The sequence below is a fragment of the Oncorhynchus mykiss genome, chromosome 13 (genome assembly GCF_057628025.1).
Source record: "Oncorhynchus mykiss isolate SJ-2025 chromosome 13, ASM5762802v1, whole genome shotgun sequence".
Taxonomy (NCBI): Eukaryota; Metazoa; Chordata; class Actinopteri; order Salmoniformes; family Salmonidae; genus Oncorhynchus; species Oncorhynchus mykiss.
The window spans coordinates 29,585,396-29,607,359 of NC_143034.1; the positions used below are offsets into that span (position 1 = coordinate 29,585,396).

The following is a 21,964-nucleotide window of genomic DNA, read 5'->3' on the forward strand; positions in this document are numbered from 1 at the left end:
GTGGTGGTGGAGTTATGGAACAGGCAGGCATAAGCTATGAACAGAGAAAACAATTGCATTTTATTGATGGCAATTTGAATGCACAGAGATACCACGACGAGATCCCGCGGCCCATTGTCGTGCCATTCATCCTCCACCATCACCTCATGTTTCAGCATGATAATGCACAGCCCCATGTCGCAAGGATCTGTACACAATTCCTGGAAGCTGAAAATGTCCCAGTTCTTCCATGGCCTGCATACTCACCAGACATGTCACCCATTGAGCATGTCACCCATTGAGCATGTTTGGGGTGCTCTGGATCTACATGTACGACAGTGTGTGCCAGTTCCCGCCAATATCCAGCAACTTCACAAAGCCATTGAAGAGGCGTGGGACAACATTCCACATGTTACAGTCAACAGCCTGATCAACTCTATGTGAAGGAGATGTGTGGTCACACCAGATACTGATACTGACTGGTTTTCTCCCTACCTTACCTGGCACCAGGTCTGTAAAGAGGTGACTTAAGAGCCAAATCCTGGAGGAGCAAGTTATACCACAGTGGGGGAAAGTTATAGAGCAAGAGAGAGGTTAAGAGTCCAGGATTCTCTTTCCTTTAGTTGGAGCCTCTCAGATGCCTCATTGATCCTCAAAGAGGCTCGTAACGTGGAATACTTGGTATTGCCATGACAAGCAGTCTGCTGCCTTTAAAAAATATATAAATAATCAGACAAAGGTGTTTGAGTGTACATGGTGGGCATATTGGATTCCAAACATAGTTGAAGTACATATAAATTGTCTTGAGTACAGGTCATAAGTACAGTACAAAAATAAAAAAAAATGTATAATTTAATACATGTAATAAAACCAAAATGTAATGGTAATATGGTAGCCATATTGGATATGGAGTCAAATCTAGGAGGACCCTCTAACGTAATTGCAAGAGTAGGGCCTAAACATATCAAATTCACAGAGGGACCTTCAGTGTCTGGCCACACTATACATTGTCAGACTGAACCATAAAGAACTGAATGACAAACAGTTACCAAAAAGTAAAATTAATTCATCATAAATGAACTTAGGTGGCCCATTCCCCACCAGTTGAGTTAAGGGTGTGTGTCACCATATCTATCAATTTAACCACTTTCACAATAAGATTTTTGTATACAACCATCCATATATGGGAGACCTTAGAGATATGGAAAAACATGGTTGTGCTTTGTTATACCTTGGGTAGGGTTCTCAAAACTTAAGATTGGCCACTAGTCTAAAAATGTGACTGGTAGAACTCTTGAGAAGTTGTAAAATGTGATTGCTGAATAGATCAAGACTGGAAATAATGGTTTTACTTATTTTACCCACAAATAAACTTTGAAAACCAGAGACACTCCGTACACAACAGGCCAAGTTGAGCAACATCTTTATTGTTCATGAAGAGCAATCACAAATGATCAAATATGCATACAACCCCACCAGCATGCCAGCATCAAAACTGTACAATGTGTGAAGGAATGTATGGAAAAAGCACAATATCTGAAACACTTTTACATCCATATGCTTAGGGTACAGTACATGTCAATTCCCCTTTCTGATCCAAAATCCCTCCCTCTTAACATACTCAAACAGCATCACACATTTTCTGCTAGCACATCCTACTCTGTGCAAACTTGACCGTTCTTCCATCAACGTCTCTTTTCGTCAATAGGTAATTGGGCAAAGGCTGGGGCCTGACTGTGGAGGTGTACATCTTAACCCTACCAGCTCCTGTTCCTAATGAGAGCTGAAACACCGTCAATGTCTCCAGCAGCAGACGGTGAGTCATTCTCTACTCCTGTGCCTTCTCTGGTACTTGTCATCACCTTTGACCTCCGACAGCAGGCCCTAAGGTTTATAACAACATGTGAGTGAGGTGGGGAGGAGGGAAATCTGACTGGGGATTGATGTACATTAAGGCAAAAAAATAAAATAATCATGTCTCTTTTTCACACGACCAAAGTCGACGATAAGGCCTCATGGCTAAGGATGAACAATAATGATGAAGTGGCTTGCTGGGGTGGGCAAGGAAAAAAAAACAAATTGGTAAATTCTAGGTGGTGTATTCTATTCTCATTCTAACTACCATGTTAACTTGTGTTTACTAGTGGAGGTTGAGTTCAGGCCGGGAGCAGCATGTGTGTAAAGACGACAGGGAGAATCTCAACTAGCAAAGAGATTAAGATGGTGGAACAGTTGATAGTACAATTTGCCCTTGAGTGAGTCTACCTGATGGCAAGCACCACATGAAATACACAACATACAGCCCAAGGCATGCACCATCTGTTAGTGCACTACCATGACAACTGCACAAGAGTAGTGAACTGATTGTTGGTGAGTGAAACTGATTATTTTGATCTTTCGGTATGAGGCAGCACTGGGGCTTACGCCCTTTTTATTTGATTTTTTACAATGTCATTATCTTTCACTTCCTTTGCCCTAGCCTCTGCCGAATCCTAAACTACTGGATGTTCCTGTTTTCAGGGGAAATGGACTTCTGCTTTTGGACATTAACAAGGCGACACGCCTCCTCCACATACAACAGAAAACTAGCAGGATGCGGACCTCATAGGGTAAGAGTTGAATACCCCTTATGTAGGGGATCTAGTTTCAGGCGTAATTACTTCAAAAAAAATTATACACCTGCTACATTAGGTTACCGTGGCACCAATCCCCACGTAAGAGGAAAGGGTTAAGGGGGGGAGCTGAAGTAAAGCATCTCATTATTTCACTGTAGGTTTAAAAAGACATGCTCCAGAACTTTTTAACCCCTACATTAAGCCCCACTTGGGCAAGCCCCTTAGTAATTTGCGTTTCATCCCCTCACCATTTGAGTGACGGCTAACAAGACGCACACACACACAGTAGAACGAGAGCAATGTCATGGTGCACATATTTGTGACATGCGATTTTCAGAGACCACTTTTGGCTCGTGGGTGCTACTTTCATAACTACTGGCAAAAAAATACAAAAAGTACAGGAGAATATCTTTAACAAGGCAGGTCTTGGTAAAATATATATATAAAAAAATAACAAAAACTAGCAAGGAGGCAGGCAAAGGAATGCTAAAAGGGGTAAGGAAATGATGTCGGGGAAGGATTGACCATAAAAGCTGATTAATATCAACAGTGACATGAACAAAGCCACAGTATACTATTATTCATACAATTAGATAAAAAAAAACTTAAAGGCCCAATACCAGGTTGGAAAATTATGATAATGCCCTTTCAGTGTTGGAGCTGTTTGAAAAGACTGCCTTGGTAAATTAGTTAATAAACCAATAAAATAATCGTTCCAAACCTCTCTGCCAATAACAGCAGTTTTCCCTTCTCCACTGAGGCCCCTCCCAGTCAGTCCTAACCAAATTCTTGGCAGGTTGAGGGCATTGAATCAATGATGGTGGATTTTGTGCAACCAAAGAAAGCAGAGGGATGGACGGACAGAGGGGGGGGATGGACAGACAGAGGGGGGGGATGGACGGACAGAGGGGGGGCGTTGCGTCTGCTGCTGCTACTAATGCAGACGGATAAATGGGGAAAAAAGAGAGAGGGATGGAAGGGTCGGAATGAAGAGGAAGGGTCAGAATGAAGATTGAAGGCACGAGGATGGAATGAAGTACAAGAAAATAAACTGATGGTGAAATGGGGACATGGTTGTGGGGTTTGGTCTTGAAGGCCTCTTTCTTAATCTTTCCAGTCTTTCTTGATGTTGAGGTTCCACTCCCAAGAAAGGTGGTCGTGCTTATCGTCGTCGGTGAACTTGGACTTGATGTTGTAGGTGCCGCGGGCCAGCATGCCTTTAGGAGCCTCCTCCAGCGGGGTCAGGAAGTCGTACTCGTTCGGCCTCGGCCCATAGCTCCCCACCATGTAGTCCGTCTTGTCAACTACAGAGACCGAGAGAAAAGAAGGGCTGTTTGAATCACCAGGGAGGACAAGAAATACAGGGTGGTGTTCATCAGGCAATACAGGGTGGTGTTCATCAGGCAATAAACAGAAAACAATGAAACAGGGTGTAACTACTTGGAGAAGATACTTGCTCGCTGCGAAGAAAGTTATCAATAAACAGGACTAATGAAAAACACGACTGATGATTTTTATAAATTGGAGTAAAACATTTGTTGTACTTTTATCCCTTTTTCTCCCCAATTTTGTGACATCCAATTGGTAGTTACAGCCTTGTCCCATCGCTGCAACTCCCCTACGGACTCGGGAGAGGCGAAGGACGAGAGCCGTGCGACCTCCGAAACACGACCCTGCCAAGCCGCACTGCTTCTTGACACACGGCTCGCTTAATCCAGAAGCCAGCCGCACCAATGTGTCGGAGGAAACACCGTTCAGATGGGGACTGAAGTCAGCTTGCAGGCACCCGGACCCCAGCAAGGAGTCGCTAGAGCGCAACGGGACAAGGAAATCTCGCTCGGCCAAACCCGGAAGACACTGGGATTGAACCAGGGTCTGTAGTGACGCCTAGACCGCTGCACCACTCAGGAGGCCTGCTCCAATTTATTTGGATCAATCGATTTCTCAATAAGCCTCACAAACACGACTCACTAATAAAGCAATTGACACAACAGGCTGTTTTGTGCCTCGACTTGCATCCAGTTTCAAACAAACATTTCACGCCCTGCCACTCTGCCTTTCTCTTCTGCTCAGTAAAATGTGAGATGAATGCCTCAAAACAATCTCAATAATATCCCTATTGACACTGTCGAGTCTGTTTTTCAGCCTCTATTTTTCAACCTTTTCATCCGGTTTCAAACAATATCTCAATTTCAGGCCCTGGCCCTTCTGCCTGTTTCTCTTGGCAGATTTAAAAGGAAAGGCAGTGTGTGGGCCGGGGCTGTCTGTCAACATTAAACAATGGTAGTCTCTACAGGCCTTAAGTGTTTACAGCTCTTCACTGAACTAATTCATTTAAAATGATTCCCTTACTGTCTAAAGCAACGGTGTTGTGGCATCATGCCACTTATCTCTTCAATTCTGTTAGGACCAACATTTGGAAACCATGACAATGTATCACCTAGTACATTCCCTTAACAGGGCAATCTGTAGAAACTGATGGTAGTGGGAAACTTCAACGTTGATGTCAACATTCGCTTCAGTCTAGGGCACAATTTCTCACATTTACTATGGAAGGAAGGCTTGTGAGGTTGAGATGGAGGTCAGGAGGGAACAAACAAGAGGGATAGGAAGCAGCAAGCACTCACTTCTCACTCCTTTCCTGTGGGTCTGCTGGACATACTTGAGTCCCGAGACAATCTCCTTGTTCACCTGCAGAGATAGAGGCACCGTTAGCGGCATGGAAAATCTGACAGAAATAGGCCATTTAAAAGACCTAGTGAACCATGAAATCTGAAAAAATACAATACCTACCGGTAAGCCAAGTTCATTAATGGCACAATCTGAGTGTTTGATTTTTAGTGGGGGGGAAAGAAAAGTGTAGCCACTACCTTTTTAGGGAAAGGGAAAAGGGGGACACCTAGTCAGTGGTACAACTGAATGCATTCAACTGAAATGTGTCTTCTGCATTTAACTTATGTGGTCTTCATACAAACAGCTTTCATTCACGTAAAGTCAATTCAATTGTTTTGTGCAATATCTTACATGTTATACAGGTAACTGCCAAAAATAATGGAAACACTTGTGGGAATGAGAGGTAAAGTATATTGAAAGCAGGTGCTTCCATACAGGTGTGGTTCCTGGGTTCATTAAAAAATGAACATCCCATCATGCATAAAAATGCTGGGCAGGCCATTATTTTGGCTACCATGGCTATGCCCCCATAGGATGACAATGCCCCCATCCACAGGCCACGAGTGGTCACTGAATGGTTTGATGAGCATAAGAATGATGTAAACCATATGCCATGGCCGTCTCAGTCACCAGATCTCAAACCAATTGAACACTTATGGGAGATTCTGGCACGGCGCCTGAGACAGCGGTAACCCTCCAACAAAACATAAAATTATGGAATTTCTCGTGGAAGAATGGTGTCGCATCCCTCCAATAGAGTTCCAGACACTTGCAGAATCTATGCCAAGGTGCATTGAAGCTGTTCTGACTCGTGGTGTCCCAACACCCTATTAAGACACTATGTTGGGGTTTCCTTTATTTTGGCAGTTACCTGCACATTTAAATGTCAGCAAGGACCACCGCAAAAGATCTGAACCGTGCTCTCACTTTGAAGCTGATCTTTATTCTGTACTCCACTCCCTCCTTCAGGATAAAGGACTGCTTCTTAAAGGCCTCCAGATCTCCTGTTAGAAAGACAACGAGGGAAAAAAACAGTAAGGTTTCTCCAACTCTCTCACACCCACACTAACTAGGGCATGCAGCAGGGGACTGCCGTCCACAGGGCCCCAGTGTGGAGTGTGAGAGCAGGGTGTCTAACAGCCATGTGGAGTCCTAGACAGCTCTGACTCATTAGCACACTTAATCAGGGGTTTTAATAGTGTCTTCTAGCAGTGCTGCAACACTCTCCTTTAACATCAACCAGTGGAACAGACTGGGGAAACAGAAGCAATACAGTAATCTCTTTATTCCCCCCACGATGAATGCTTCGAAACAGTTTTTACCCCAGAATTTGCAATAAGTGCTGTACATGGAAAGACCATGAGGTAAGGCTTTGAAATGTTCAAACGACACCTAATTAATTCCTATTCATTCACCGTTTCCAGCATGTTACTTCTGACACGAGTGGCTGTGTTACACTGTTCCTCGGGAACAGTCACTACAAGTACATACACGAGTGTGATGCACGCACTTTTACTGGCACTGGCCTGCCTCGTTCAGGGTGACTCAGGTCATTCTGTTCAGTGGCACAAGGTGTCTTGCTCACCTCCTCAAGAGAGTCAGGTGAGTAGCAGGTCTTTACTTAGAACGTGGTCTAACAGATCAGTTTGTCAACGCCAGTTAGTGACACACTCTGAACTATTTCCCTCATGTTTCGAGATGCTCGTACGATAAGATGTCCATTTCTGGGAATTACAGAAAACAAAAAAGTACTACAGCTCACCTTGCAGGTCAAGGGTCAGTGGGTTCGGGGCAGTCTCACACATCAGTGTCAACCGTGTCACCTGGACGTTGGGAACGCTGGGATCTGCAACAAGACCAGACAAAGAACATGCAAATAGATCAAGGTAACTGACCCACAGCAACCTTGACACAATTACACCCTAGTTACTTGCTGATATGTAATGTTTGGTTTCAGACCTTTAAACTTTATAGGTCATTCGGTGTGAAAATATGTCACATTAAGCACAAAAACATTACTTAAATGTATTTTTACATAATTCTGCATTTGTGTCTAAATGACAACCAAACTGAATACATCCAAGTAGGGATATCTGTGAAGTTATGGCCCTTACCTAGGCCTCCATTTAAACATTAAAAGTTGTAAATCGATTGTACAGACCAATACTTTTTAGAGGCAACATTTAGGAATTGAGGACTGCATGTATACTACCAGTAACAACCAGCTGTCCAACGGTCTGCCCCAGATGAGAGCTGAAATCAGGACAGCTATCCATTAGTTGGAAGGGCCCCAACATGAAAAAAAAACATGTTTATTTTGAGATAGCTAGTACCCAGGGACTGTTTCTATAGCATTCTCCCAAAGCTAAACAGTGGTATTTTTATTTTTTAAATTTCACCTTTCACCTTTCAATAACAAGGTAGGCCAGATGAGAAAAAGTTCTCATTTACAACTGCGACCTGGCCAAGATAAAGCAAAGCAGTGTGACGACAAAAACAGAGTTAAACAAACGTACAGTTATTAACACAATAGAAAAATCTATGTACAGTGTGTGCAAATGCAGAAGAGTAAGGAATAAATAGCAATAAATAGGCCATAGAGGCGAAATAATTACAATTTAGCATTAACACTGGAGTGATAGATGTGCAAGTAGAGATACTGAGGTGCAAAAAGATAAATAACAATATGGGGATGAGGTAGTTGGGTGGGCTATTTACAGATAGGCTGTGTACAGGTAGTGATCGGTAAGCTGCTCTGACAGTTGATGCTTAAAGTTAGAGGAAGATAAGACTCCAGCTTCAGGAAATTTTGCAGTTCGTTCCAGTCATTGGCAGCAGAGAACTGGAAGGAAAGGCGGCCAAAGGACGTGTTGGCTTTGGGGGTGACCAGTGAAATATACCTGCTGGAGCGCGTACTACGGGTGGGTGTTGCTACGGTGACCAGTGAGCTGAGATAAGGCGGGGATTTACCTAGCAAAGACTTATAGATGACCCGGATCCAGTGGGTTTGGCGACGAATAGGTAGCAAGGGCCAGCCAACGAGAGCATACAGGTTACAATGGTGGGTAGTATATGGGGCTTTGGTGACAAAACAGATGGCACTGTGATAGCAAATTGCATGTAGTCTGAGTAGAGTGTTGGAGGCTATTTTGTAAATGACGTCACCAAAGTCTAGGATCGGTAGGATAGTCCGCTTTACGAGGGTGTTTGGCAGCATGAGTTATGGATGCTTTATTGCGAAATAGGAAGCCAATTCTAGATTTCATTTTGGATTGGAGAAGCTTAATGTGAGTCTGGAAGGAGAGTTTACAGTCTAACCAGACACCTAGGTATTTGTAGTTGTCCACATATTTTAAATCAGAACCGTCCAGAGTAGTGATGCTAGTCAGGCGGGTGCGGGCAGCCATCGGTTGAAGAGCATGCATTTAGTTTTACTTGCATTTAAAAGCAATTGGAAGCCACGGCAGGAGTGTTGTATGGCATTGAAGCTCGTCTGGATGTTTGTTAATTTCTTGGACGCACCCATCCAGTTAGCGGGATAATTTTCATCAACACCTGCTGAATTGCAGCGCACCAAATTCAAATAAAATTACTAAAAATATTTAATTTTCATGAAATCACAAGTGCAATATAGCAAAACACAGTTTAGCTGGTTGTTAATCCACCTGGCGTGTCAGATTTCAAAAAGGCTATTCGGCGAAAGCATAACAAGTGTTAATGTAAGAACATCTCTCTCAGTAGACAAAATATTACAAACACCTAGCAGCCAAGTAATTGGTCACGAAAGTCAGAAAAGCAATAGATTAAATCGCTTACCTTTGATGATCTTCGGATGTTTGCACTTACGAGACTCCCAGTTACACAATAAATGTTCCTTTTGTTCCATAAAGATTATTTTTATATCCAAAATACCTCCATTTGTTTGGCACGTTATGTTCAGAAATTCACAGGCTCGAAGCGGTCACGACATCGCAGATGAAAATTCCAAATAGTATCCGTAATGTCCACAGAAACATGTCTAACGTTTTTTATAATCAATCCTCAGGTTCTTTAAAAAAATATATAATCGATAATATATCAACCGGGACTGTCGCTTTTTCAATAGGAGAGGGAGAGACAATGGCTGCCCCACACTGTTGCACAAGCAAAACTCTGCAAACACCCAGCTATCCACTGACGCGATGTTATCTTTCTCGCTCATTTTTCAAAGTAAAAGCCTGAAACTTTGTCTAAAGACTGTTGACACCTTGAGGAAGCCATAGGAAAAGGAATCTGGTTGATATCCCTTTAAATGGAGGCAAGGCATCCAATGGAACAGAGAGCTTTCAGGAAAAACAGCACTTCGTTGGATTTTCCTCAGGTTTTCGCCTGCAAGATCAGTGCAGAGCTGTTGGTAGGGGTAGCCAGCTGGAAAGCAATGCCAGCCGTAGAAAGATGCTTATTGAAATTATCAATGAACCCGGATTTATCGGTGGTGACAGTGTTTCCAAGCCTCAGTGCAGTGGGCTGCTGGGAAGAGGTGCTCTTATTCTCTGTGGACTTTAGTGTCCCAAAAGTTTTTGGAATTAGTGCTACATGATGCAAATTTCTGTTTGAAAAAGCTAGCCTTAGCTTTCCTTATTGACTGTGTATATTGGTTCCTGACTTCTGTGAAAAGTTGCATTTGCAGGGGCTATTCGATGCTAATGCAGAACACCACAGGATGTTTTTGTGCTGGTCAAGGCCAGTCAAGTCTGGGGTGAACCATGGGCTATATCTATTCTTAGTTCTACATTTGTTTTGAATGGGGCATGCTTATTTAAGATGGTGAGGAAAGCACTTTTGAAGAGCTACCAGGCATCCTCTACTGATGGGATGAGGTCAATATCCTTCCAGGATACCTGGGCCAGGAAAATTAGAAAGGCCTGCTCGCAGAAGTGTTTTAGGGAGCATTTGACAGTGATGAGGCGTGGTCGTTTGACCGTGGACCCATTACGGACGCAGGCAATGAGGCAGTGATCGCTGAGATCCTGGTTGAAGACAGCAGAGCTGTATTTAGAGGGCAAGTTGGTCAGGATGATATCCAAGAGGGTGCCCATGGTTACAGATTAAGGGTTGTACCTGGTAGGTTCCTTGATAATTTGTGTGAGATTGAGGGCACTTAGATTGTAGGACGGCCGGGGTGTTAAGTATATCCCAGTTTAGAACACCTAACAGTATGAACTCTGAAGATAGTCCAGGGCACAGCTGGGGGCTGAGGGGGGTCTATAACATGCCACAACGGTGAAAGACTTGTTTCTGGAAATGTGGATTTTTTAAAAGTAGAAGCTCAAATTGTTTGTTCACAGACCTGGATAGTATGACAGAACTCTGCAGGCGAACTTTGCCACTTTTGGCAGTTCTAGCTTGTCAGAAAATGTTGTCGTTGGGAATGGAAAATTCTGGATTTTTGGTGGCGTTCCTAAGCCAGGATTCAGACACGGCTAGGACATCCGGGTTGAAGGAGTGTGCTAAAGCAGTGAATAAAACAAACTGATGTTAACATGCATGAAACCAAGGCTTTTACGGTTACAGAAGTCAACAAATGAGCGCGCCTGGGGAATAGGAGTGGTGCTGGGGGCTGCAGGGCCTGGGTTAACCTCTACATCACCAGAGGAACAGAGGAGGAGTAGGATAAAGGTACGGCTAAAGGCTATAAGAACTGGTGCGTTCGGAACAGAGAGTAAAAGGAGCAGATTTATGGGCGCGGAAGATTAGATTCAAGGCATAATGTACAGACACAGGTATGGTAGGATGTGAGTAAGGGAGCAATGGGTGAGTAAGGGAGCCGTTAAGTTGTCGCTACTTCAGTAGGCAAGCTGGAGACATGGCGATTCAGACAGCTAGCGGGTCGGGGCTAGCAGATGGGCCTTCAGCGACATCGCAACGGAAGAGCCAGTTGAAATCACCTCGGACGAATACATCGGCAGACCAGTCATGATGGCCCGGCGGGACTCGGTGTCGGAAGTAAAGGGTCCAGGCCATATGGAAAAATAGGTATTGTAGCTCAATAATTAGCTGGTGGACCTCTTTGGCTAGTTAGGAGATGGGCCTAGTTCGAGGCTAACTGGTGCTTGCTTTGGGACAGAGACATTAGCCAGGCGTAGCCACTCGGATTGCAGCTAGCTAGCTGCGATGATCCTGTGTAAAGGTTCAGAGCTTGCGGTAGGAATTAGAAGATGTGGTAGAGAAAAAGCAGTTTGATATGCTCTGGGTTGATATCGCGCTGTGCAGACTGGCAGGTATTGACCGAGCTGAGGCTGGCTGGTGTCCAAATTAACGGTGAAGACCGCTAGCAGTGGCTAACTGACTAGTAGCTAGTTAGCTGGCTAGCTTCTGATGGGGGTTCCGGTTCTAAAGTATAAAAACAGCAGATCCGTACCACATTGGGTGAGGCGGGTTGCAGGAGAGTATATTCAGTCCGTAGATGGAAAGTGAGATCAAAATATATATGAAATATATACGAGAAGAAAAAAATTAATAAATTAGGAATACTATATTTACACATGACAGGACACACGACCGACTGCTACGCCATCTTGGATATGACACGTAAAGATACTAAGCAGGCGCCAGGCAGACACGTATACAAACACACATATTGAGAGAGAAATTACAAACACACACTCACCAGCGACAGCAGCAGCGCCGGCTCCTAGCAGAACCTCCTTGTACTTCCGGAGGCTCTCGTCATCCTGATCCAGCTCCTGGATTTCCTGCAGGGTCTTCTGGGCCGGGGGCTTGTAGTTGACCGTCTCACCTACGTCGTTCTCCGCAGCGATGGCTGCTAGCTGCTCCGGAGTCAAGTCGTCCTCAGCCATGTCTGTGGAGAGAAAGAGAAGTGACAGAGGGTGGGGAAGAAGAAGAAGAGAGAGGAATGTTTACAACCAAGATAGGCCAATAAATAGTTCCACTAATCGCTACTCCTCCCATGTGGCTTCACCTCAGAGGATGTAGTATAATCTGCTCAAATAAAAGGATGACAGCATCTCATCAATTACTATAAAATGCTGCTATGACATCACATAAAGCAACAAACAAGGAACTAAAACGCAGAAAGGTTCCCTGATCAGAAGAACCAAAAAAGGTGCAGAATCTTTTTTTTTTTTTTTACATCACAAAAAAATTAAGTCAATACTGATGACTTAATCCTGGTTCTAATGTGAAAAATCTGGGCACACTAACAGCATCAGGCTAGTGGGAGACCATCTCCATCAAATGAGGTCATGTGTGAAAAGTCGCATGACATGGGCCCCTAACACACACAAGATTGAGGTCAACTGTCCCAAGATGCAAAGAAATACAACAATACATGACAAAACAACAAATGGTGTCTTTTCCATTATTAACTGCGTGTTCCTTCGCATTGGGAGAACCACCCGAGGGGTTGTTCTAAAAACGGATCAATCACACAGTCTCTCACAACCATTGGTCTCCAGGGGCCTCTTAGCCGGACTTTTCAAAACAAGCTCACACCAATCTACTTACACTGACTGTCATGTGTTGTACAGGGATGTTGTCTTCCTTTCATTAATTAGCAAGTAAGTTCAACTACACTGACAGATGTGGTCAAGCTTCGGTCAAAACAATGTTGACATACAGAATTTACATGCTCCTAAAATAGACCACATGTAGCCTACATTCTTAAGATCAACGCAATCAATGACCATGGTCCTTAAATGTTGTTGCCCGTTTGCCCCAGATCTGTAACGGCAAACTCCTAAGGTCGTTGTCATGACAAAATTTGTTTGGAACTGGGCCGACTTCCAGGCTTAATTTGTGGGGCTTTCCTCAAGTAAAATCTGAGTGAAACGGTTCTTGAAATTGCTTTTCTCAAAAACGACTCAAAATTCAACACGCCCATCTCTGTCCTTTGAACTCATGCCAACATCATTTGATGCCATCTTACCAACAACTAAAACCGTTTGACAGCAAGCCTAATGGCATTCACAACAAGATGGCCAATAAAATCCACTCCAGATGGGTCATCCCCATCCAGGGGTTATAATTGGAATGAGAGGCCTCTCCTCAATATACTTGAGTCATGACAACTGGAGAGACTCACAAAAGCAGGAAGAGCTGTATTTATGCCAAGAAGGGTCCAACATCCCCAATAAGGCCTTCTCTCCCACAATAGCCTGATCATGAATCCTCTGTCTGTGTCTGCTACTGCAGAAACAGCACTCGGGAATGGAAAAAAATACAAAAGTTATTTTCCACTTGATTTTGGTGATCTATCATTCTTCGCTGGAGCTTGGGGGAGTGAAAGTATTTAAATATTGGCATTTAGTCTTAAAAGTTAAAAGCACATCTGGATCCTTGTTAACCAAAGAGCGTAAAACTATTCATTAAAAAAAAGAAAAAAAGAAGAAAAACTAGTAGCCTGGTGTGGAAAATGGAAAATGGAGCGGGGAGAATGAATGACGCAGTTTGTTTTGGAGTTCTGTATGGCGTACAGTGTATAGTACATGTATTAGGAAACTAATCCCTCACTAAAGCCAATCTACACGGTAACAAAGATATAGGAACAAAAAGTACACCATAAAACAAAAGAAAAATGGGAAATAAATTAGTACTGCTGCACTGGCCAAATGTCCAGGAGAAGAAGAAAATCCCATTGCGAAATAATGCTTTTTAGCCTATTCATTGATGGAAATACCAGTCGATTTAAATACATTTGACTGGTCATGCTTATCGGTCTATAGGTTCATTTGTATAATTTAGTGGAAATACATTTCTGTGTGTGTATATTGGTTATGCATCTCATTTATCACACTCGCACAGCATACAGCTACAGAGCCTTCAAGTGGAAAAACAGTCAGACAGTGTGAGAGCTGCTGATACAGCATCTCAAACAGCAAATGCATAAGCAATAGAAGGCAGGCGTCATCAGGGTGTCACACACCACTTTGCAATGAGCTGGGGGCAGTATGCACTTTGAAAACATATACTTCATTTTTGGAATCCTGAACATTTTACTACATATCTTACCTTGCTTCAAAGTAGCCTAGCCAAAATCAGACCATATCCATAAAGGCAATTATTTTATATCAACTTTCTTTAATTGTCCAGTAGCCAAAGCCACAATCCTTGTCATATTAGCAACCCATGCTATTTGTTGCATATTTGTTCTCCCCTCTAAATTTCATCTCTCTCACATGTACAGTGCCTTGCGAAAGTATTCGACCCCCTTGAACTTTGCAACCTTTTGCCACATTTCAGGCTTCAAACATAAAGATATAAAACTGTATTTTTTGTGAAGAATCAACAACAAGTGGGACACAATCATGAAGTGGAACGACATTTATTGGATATTTCAAACTTTTTTAACAAATCAAAAACTGAAAAATTGGGCGTGCAAAATTATTCAGCCACTTTACTTTCAGTGCAGCAAACTCTCTCCAGAAGTTCAGTGAGGATCTCTGAATAATCCAATGTTGACCTAAATGACTAATGATGATAAATACAATCCACCTGTGTGTAATCAAGTCTCCGTATAAATGCACCTGCACTGTGATAGTCTCAGAGGTCCGTTAAAAGCGCAGAGAGCATCATGAAGAACAAGGAACACACCAGGCAGGTCCGAGATACTGTTGTGAAGAAGTTTAAAGCCGGATTTGGATACAAAAAGATTTCCCAAGCTTTAAACATCCCAAGGAGCACTGTGCAAGCGATAATATTGAAATGGAAGGAGTATCAGACCACTGCAAATCTACCAAGACCTGGCCGTCCCTCTAAACTTTCAGCTCATACAAGGAGAAGACTGATCAGAGATGCAGCCAAGAGGCCCATGATCACTCTGGATGAACTGCAGAGATCTACAGCTGAGGTGGGAGACTCTGTCCATAGGACAACAATCAGTCAGTCGTATATTGCACAAATCTGGCCTTTATGGAAAAGTGGCAAGAAGAAAGCCATTTCTTAAAGATATCCATAAAAAGTGTTGTTTAAAGTTTGCCACAAGCCACCTGGGAGACACACCAAACATGTGGAAGAAGGTGCTCTGGTCAGATGAAACCAAAATTGAACTTTTTGGCAACAATGCAAAACGTTTTGTTTGGCATAAAAGCAACACAGCTCATCACCCTGAACACACCATGCCCACTGTCAAACATGGTGGTGGCAGCATCATGGTTTGGGCCTGCTTTTCTTCAGCAGGGACAGGGAAGATGGTTAAAATTGATGGGAAGATGGATGGAGCTAAATACAGGACCATTCTGGAAGAAAACCTGATGGAGTCTGCAAAAGACCTGAGACTGGGACGGAGATTTGTCTTCCAACAAGACAATGATCCAAAACATAAAGCAAAATCTACAATGGAATGGTTCAAAAATAAACATATCCAGGTGTTAGAATGGCCAAGTCAAAGTCCAGACCTGAATCCAATCGAGAACCTGTGGAAATAACTGAAAACTGCTGTTCACAAATGCTCTCCACCCAACCTCACTGAGCTCGAGCTGTTTTGCAAGGAGGAATGGGAAAAAATGTCAGTCTCTTGATGTGTAAAACGGATAGTGACATACCCCAAGCGACTTACAGCTGTAATCGCAGCAAAAGGTGGAGCTACAAAGTATTAACTTAAGGGGGCTGAATAATTTTGCACGCCCAATTTTTCAGTTTTTGATTTGTTAAAAAGGTTTGAAATATCCAATAAATGTCGTTCCACTTCATGATTGTGTCCCACTTGTTGTTGATTCTTCACAAAAAAATACAGTTTTATATCTTTATGTTTGAAGCCTGAAATGTGGCAAAAGGTCGCAAAGTTCAAGGGGGCCGAATACTTTCGCAAGGCACTGTATGAAGGCTGGTGGTTCCTTTTAACATGAGTCTTCAATATTCCCAGGCAAGAAGTTTTAGGTTGTAGTTATTATAGGAATTATAGGACTTTTTCCCTATACCATTTGTATTTCATTAACCTTTGACTATGGGATGTTCTTATAGGCACTTTAGTATTGCCAGTGTAACAGTATAGCTTCCGTCCCTCTCCTCGCTCCTACCTGGGCTCGAACCAGGAACACAAGTCACCCTCGAAGCACCGTTACCCATGCAGAGTAAGGGAAACAACCACTCCAAGTCTCAGAGCGAGTGACTTTTGAAACGCTATTAGCGTGCACTCCGCTAACTAGCTAGCCATTTCGGTTACACCAGCCAAATCTCGAGTTGATAGACTTCAAGTCATAAACAGCGCAATGCTTGATGCACAAAGAAGAGCTGCTGGCAAAACGCACGAAAGTGCTGTTTGAATGACTGCTTACAAACCTGCTGCTGCCTACCACCGCTCAGTCAAATGCTTGTATGATCAGACAGGAATGTGGACCTAAATTCATCTTTCAATCACCCACGTGGAAATATGCTCTCAAAAACCAATGAGGAGAGAGGCGGGACTTGCACTGCGTCACAAATAGAACCAAGTTCTATTTTAGTACCTGGCTACACAGACACTCGTTGACGTGCGTGAGCAATGTGGGTGCAATGACTGAATAACATGTACATTTATTTTGCAACGCACGGTGTGGTCAGCATATAATACTGACAGAGTATTTTCAAACACATGTGATTGGCTCAACTGTTCTGGGGAACAACGGTAAGCTTCATTATAGGGATGCACGATATCGGAATCGGACGATATCAGCTAAAAACGCCAACCTCGTCTAGTTTAATGCCGATGTTAAAAACCGAGGTCAACGCTGCCGTGCATACCTATATAACATGACGTAAAGAAGCCACGTTATATTTTGCTCTACACATGCAACACAGCATTCCTAACCTAGCCCACAATGTCTACTGTGTGTATCAAGCACTCAACAAGTTGAGCAGTCATTTGAAAGAGCAAGAAAATTTCAGCGAGACAACTCAAAGGCTAAATCCATTACAGCCAAGATAATGGAATTCATTGTCCTTGACAATCGACCGTTCTGTCGTGGATGATGTGTGCTTTCGCCGAGTGGTCGAGCACCGGTACACATCACCAACTGCGCTATTTTTCAGATGTTGCCCTAGAGGAGTTACACAATAATTGCGTCACTGCTATTAGCTTCACAACATAAATTACTGTTTCAAGGTTTGGGGTCAATTAGAAATGTCCTTGTTTTTGAATGTTTTTGTTGTGCTTTTGTCCATTAAAATAACAAAATTAATCAGAAATAGAGCACAGACATTGTTAATCTTGTAAATGACTATTGTAGCTGGAAACGGCAGATGTTTAATGGAATGTCTAGATAGGAGTGATGGTTGCTTATACGCCTGTGTTCCAATGGCACATAGCTAATCGAAGTTTATCATTTTAAAAGGCTAATTGATCATTAGAAAACCCTTTTGCGATTACAGGCTCAAAATGACCAGAAACAAAGACCTTTCTTCTGAAACGCGTCAGTCTATTCTTGTTCTGAGAAATGAAGGCTATCCCATGTGAGAAATTGCGAAGAAACTGAAGATCTCGTACAACATGGTGTACTACTCCCTTCACAGAATAGCACACACTGGCTCTAACCAGAATAGAAAAAGGAGTGGGAGGCCCCAGTAAACAACTGAGCAAGAGGACAAGTACATTAGTGTGTCTAGTTTGAGAAACAGATGACTCACAAGTCCTCAACTGGCAGCTTCATTACCCGCAAAACACCAGTCTCAACGTCAACAGGGAAGAGGCGACTCTGGGACACTGGCCTTCAAGGCAGAGTTCCTCTGTCTAGTGTCTGTTCTTTTGCACATCTTAATCTTTTATTTTATTGGCCAGTCTGAGATATGGCTTTTCCTTTACAACTCTGCCTAGAAGCATCCCAGAGTCGCCTCCTCACTGTTGACTTTGAGACTGGTGTTTAAGACTGCTACAAGGTCCCTATTTTACAATTCTATAATCAAAATGTGTTGGTGACAAAATAATGAATAGGGTTGTACGGTAGCCTCAATAAATAGACAAAGAATTGTGGTTGAACAAGTCATTGCATGTATAGATTTTAATATTACTTGACTTTAAAAAAAACACGTGACTTGACTTGCTCTTAGAATACACGCCTTGAACTTGACACGAGACTCGACCCGTTCTACTTAGGACTCGGACCTTGTGACTTGAGACTTGCTCGTGACTCGAATAATAGTGACTCTGCTAACATACATCCAGCCTCCTGACCTGTCTGAACTAGCAGGCTGGGTGGAATGCCACAGAAGGAGAGCTCACCCTGCAGACAGTGGAACATGGATTTGACTGCAATGATAAACATGCCTGAGCACAGGGCAGCCAGGGGCCTGCTTAGACTCCAGCCTGGTCTCAGACTTGATGTAGGATAGTAAATGTAAATCAGGAACACTCAAATTAGTAGGATATGGTTACATAAGACAGAAGGTTACTTAAGGCAAAATCGAAAGGTGGGTGGTTGGTCGGGTGGGCGTATAACGCGAATATCTAGCAGCCCAAAGGTTGTGTGTTCAAATTTCATCATGGACAACTTTAGCATTTGAGCTAATTAGCAACTACTTACTACTTGTTAGCTATTTAACATGCCCGCTAACCCTTCCCCTTTAACCAAACTCCTAACCTTAATCCCTAGCATAGCTAACATTAGCCACCTAGCTAACGGTAGCCACAACAAATTGGTTCGTAACAAATCATACATAATGGATGATGGGTATCCACAAATTAATACATTCCATACGAAATCTACTGTCTTAGATCTGCGTAAAGAATTATACGAAACGTTCTAAAACCAGGTTGCAGACTCACACCGACACCAGTGGTCGACCTACCTCCATCTTGCAAGAACAGACACGAGGACAATCGGACGTGGACCCGACGACTAACCTAATGTATCCAGGTTTAGACCCATGGAAAAGCTCATTCATATATATATATATATATATATATATATATATATATATATATATATATATATATATATATATATATCTCTCAACCAAGTTGCTCTTCTGCTTAATGAATAGGTCTTTATATGTTGTCTAACCCTTCTATTAGTGTAAAACAAATATGCTATAGGCTATGCAGAGCTGTGGTGGGGTCCATCAGCTGTAGTTACATAGACCCAAGACTCGATGACAATCAAATAGGGCCCGGCCCGTATCCGAGGAAAAAGCTTGCACTTTGGACCCAGACCCACCCTGAACTGGAATTTGGTTGGACCCGTGAAGACCTATATACCACATAATTAACCAAATAACTCAACTGTTTGGGTTGGCAAATGTGTGTCAGATTATATAAACTTTTGACCAAATGTCAGGTTGTTTCAGAGCTAATGTTATGTAATGATTTGCACTAAACTTTCAGTGCCACTTAAGAGTAAAATCTCACTTCCTATTCCCTACTCTTAGGCAAAATCCTCAACTTTGTCTGGGAGCTAGGGGCCAGGTGTTTGTCGGTCTGATTTTAACTCAGCAGGCAAGCGCATGGGATGTTCAGAACAGAAACATAACCATCTGCAAACTCCTGAGCATATACGAGAGATTATTTGTCACGGATTGACTATTCATTGACAAATAATGATAATTTAAAGCAATTTACAATGCTAACTTAATGGATGCTCAATTTAATCGAGTCGTGATGTTCCATCGTACAGGGCTCAATCAATGTCGTCCTGGCTTCTAGTCTAAAGGGTCCACTACACCCGCGCAGTCAGAGGAAGATGTCAATTATTTCTAGCAGACAGGACGTGGTACTTAACATTCAGGTTGACAGAGGAAACAAGTCTACCTACGCTAATGAATTTCCTATCACATTCACCAACTAGAATTTGCATCAGTAAACATTAATGGATGAAATGAATGATAGTTAAAATAATGACTCATTTATTCAAACTTGTTAACAAAATGAGTTGTACAGGTGCAGAACAGGTGCAGAACAGTCTCTTTCTCCTGTGCAATCACTGACAATACTCTACACAGCCACCAGCTGTAAAATTATAATTTGCGTTGCATTGGAACTGGGTATGCAGTGTGCACTACAGATCAATACAGTATGTCAAAACATTTGTTATCTTATCAAGATTGCTTTATGGACTTGAGTTACTTCCTGGAAGAGAAACATCTAAAAAAAAAAAAACTCACTTCCATTCTTTTGTTGTCTGCGGGTGGCTAGATAGCTTGAGTTGTAGCGTTAGCTTGCTGCAAAGAAAGACTGACCGATTAATGTAACGTTAGTTACTGACAGGGACAGATGCTAACTTGAGAATCCAAACGAAAAGCTACATAATTAGCTAAACAATGTGTTACACTATCTAAAGAACGAAGGTTACCTAATCGTCGAATTTAGCACGGTTTCAGGCGACAAAGTAATCAAACGTCAAAGACAGCCAAATAGCTAGCTAGTGTGTTAACACCACTGGCTAACTAGTCTCTGAACGGCTAGACACTGCCGCAAGTCATCAAGCTGCACGAGGATTGCTAACTGGCTAGTTAGTCCAACACCCATGTTACTCTAGCTACCTGCCACCCAATTAAACCAAACTATGTTACAAATGTCCCGTGCTTTTACATAAGTCCCACTGGAGCAGAACAAAATATTAACAGTAGACCAACGTTTACTTGATGTTTCGCTGGCTACATATGGGCACTGCTGCAGCCAGGGTGTGAAGTATGTAACGTTAGATACCATAGCAGGCTAACGTTATTGTGGTTGGCATGCTAGCACAACTCAGCAAATTGCTAGTTCGCAAAGTTGGGACGAAATGACACCAGATACAAAGTAAGTCTAAAACATAATGAACCGTTCTGTGCTTGATCGTTAACTATTGTATAGGTTGTGAAAGCAGGTCTTTACCGTTTTCCTGCTGTTTTTTCCCAGGGGCTAGCAGAATAAGTGCTTCTGTTGCTCTTCTCTGTGCAAGTATGGCGAACAAGGAACGGCACCGCCCCATACAACTCGTTTCCGGGAACTATGCCGCGGCGCGCACGCTCGTTGCATGTGGCGTGCAGTTGCCGCGCACCCTAAAGAGATTTTAGGTGGGGCTAATTTGAAGTATTCAACAAGTAGCGGAAGTGTACTTAAACACTTCATTTGAATAGTTTCACATGTTAAAACGGTTAAAAAAAAAAGTAGGTCAATGTATTAGGTCCCCATCCTTCACTGCGAACCAAAGACTAATTAACTGGTCCTTCGAGTTCTTTGACCATTTCAACTAATATCGAACAAGTCAGTGATGTGAAATTGAAAATTAATTTCTTACACTGTAGTAACCACAAACCTAATATGAAAATGTATTAACATGACACATTCATTGGGTTTGACAATCTCACAAGAGTAGTGTTGTGCATGTTATAGAATTGCTTTAGCTTTTCACAAGCATTTGATATAGATGCAGTACAGTGAACTACCATTGGAAGTCCCAATCATTTCCACACATTTTACGTGATCATCCCCACTATAGAGGTCAAAGATCCAATTAATGCTTGATGTGAAAACGTGGTCAGAAGCATCACATGGATGGTGTGATGTTATTGGAGCTTCCAGAGGCACAATTGAGCTCCATACCACATCACCATGTGCCTTACATTTTGTAACAATGCTGAAGGCTCCATATAGCTCCTCATTGACATGATTGGTTGACAGTAGTTGAGGGCCTGTATAAACAAACTCACTTCACAACAGCTCTGCGCCACAAAGCGCTAGTATGTATGCCCTGACCTCTGAAGAGGCTATATCACCATAAATGCTACATGGCCAATGCAGATGCCAT

At 42.7% G+C, this 21,964-nt stretch overlaps 1 protein-coding gene across 7 annotated transcripts; it reads right to left on the minus strand.

Moving 5' to 3' along the window:
• Positions 1-1,385: 1,385 nt before the first annotated feature.
• Positions 1,386-21,212, minus strand: LOC110485930 (rho GDP-dissociation inhibitor 1). Of its 7 annotated transcripts, none has more exons than XM_021557169.3 (6): positions 21,049-21,212; positions 11,917-12,108; positions 7,030-7,113; positions 6,195-6,271; positions 5,222-5,285; positions 1,386-3,898 (listed from the first exon to the last, which is right to left on the minus strand). In XM_021557169.3, exons 1-6 carry the CDS (start codon positions 21,143-21,145, stop codon positions 3,699-3,701), a joined length of 714 nt encoding a protein of 237 aa, XP_021412844.1. In that variant the 5' UTR covers positions 21,146-21,212; the 3' UTR covers positions 1,386-3,698. The 7 variants fall into 7 exon arrangements, with proteins under 7 accessions (XP_021412844.1, XP_090052120.1, XP_090052121.1 ...); XM_090195994.1 differs by having other exon boundaries at positions 7,030-7,520; positions 21,049-21,167; XM_090195995.1 differs by having other exon boundaries at positions 7,030-7,535; positions 21,049-21,167.
• Positions 21,213-21,964: the final 752 nt, after the last annotated feature.

Coding starts and splice junctions, on each gene's coding strand:
- LOC110485930 (XM_021557169.3), bottom strand. CDS start 21,145: ATGGGGCGGTGCCGTTCCTTGTTCGCCATACTTGCACAGAGAAGAGCA. Junction 12,109..21,048: donor GAAAAAACAGCAGGAAAACG/GTAAAGACCTGC, acceptor TTCTCTCCACAG/ACATGGCTGAGGACGACTTG. Junction 3,899..5,221: donor CCACAGGAAAGGAGTGAGAA/GTGAGTGCTTGC, acceptor CGGTCTCTGTAG/TTGACAAGACGGACTACATG.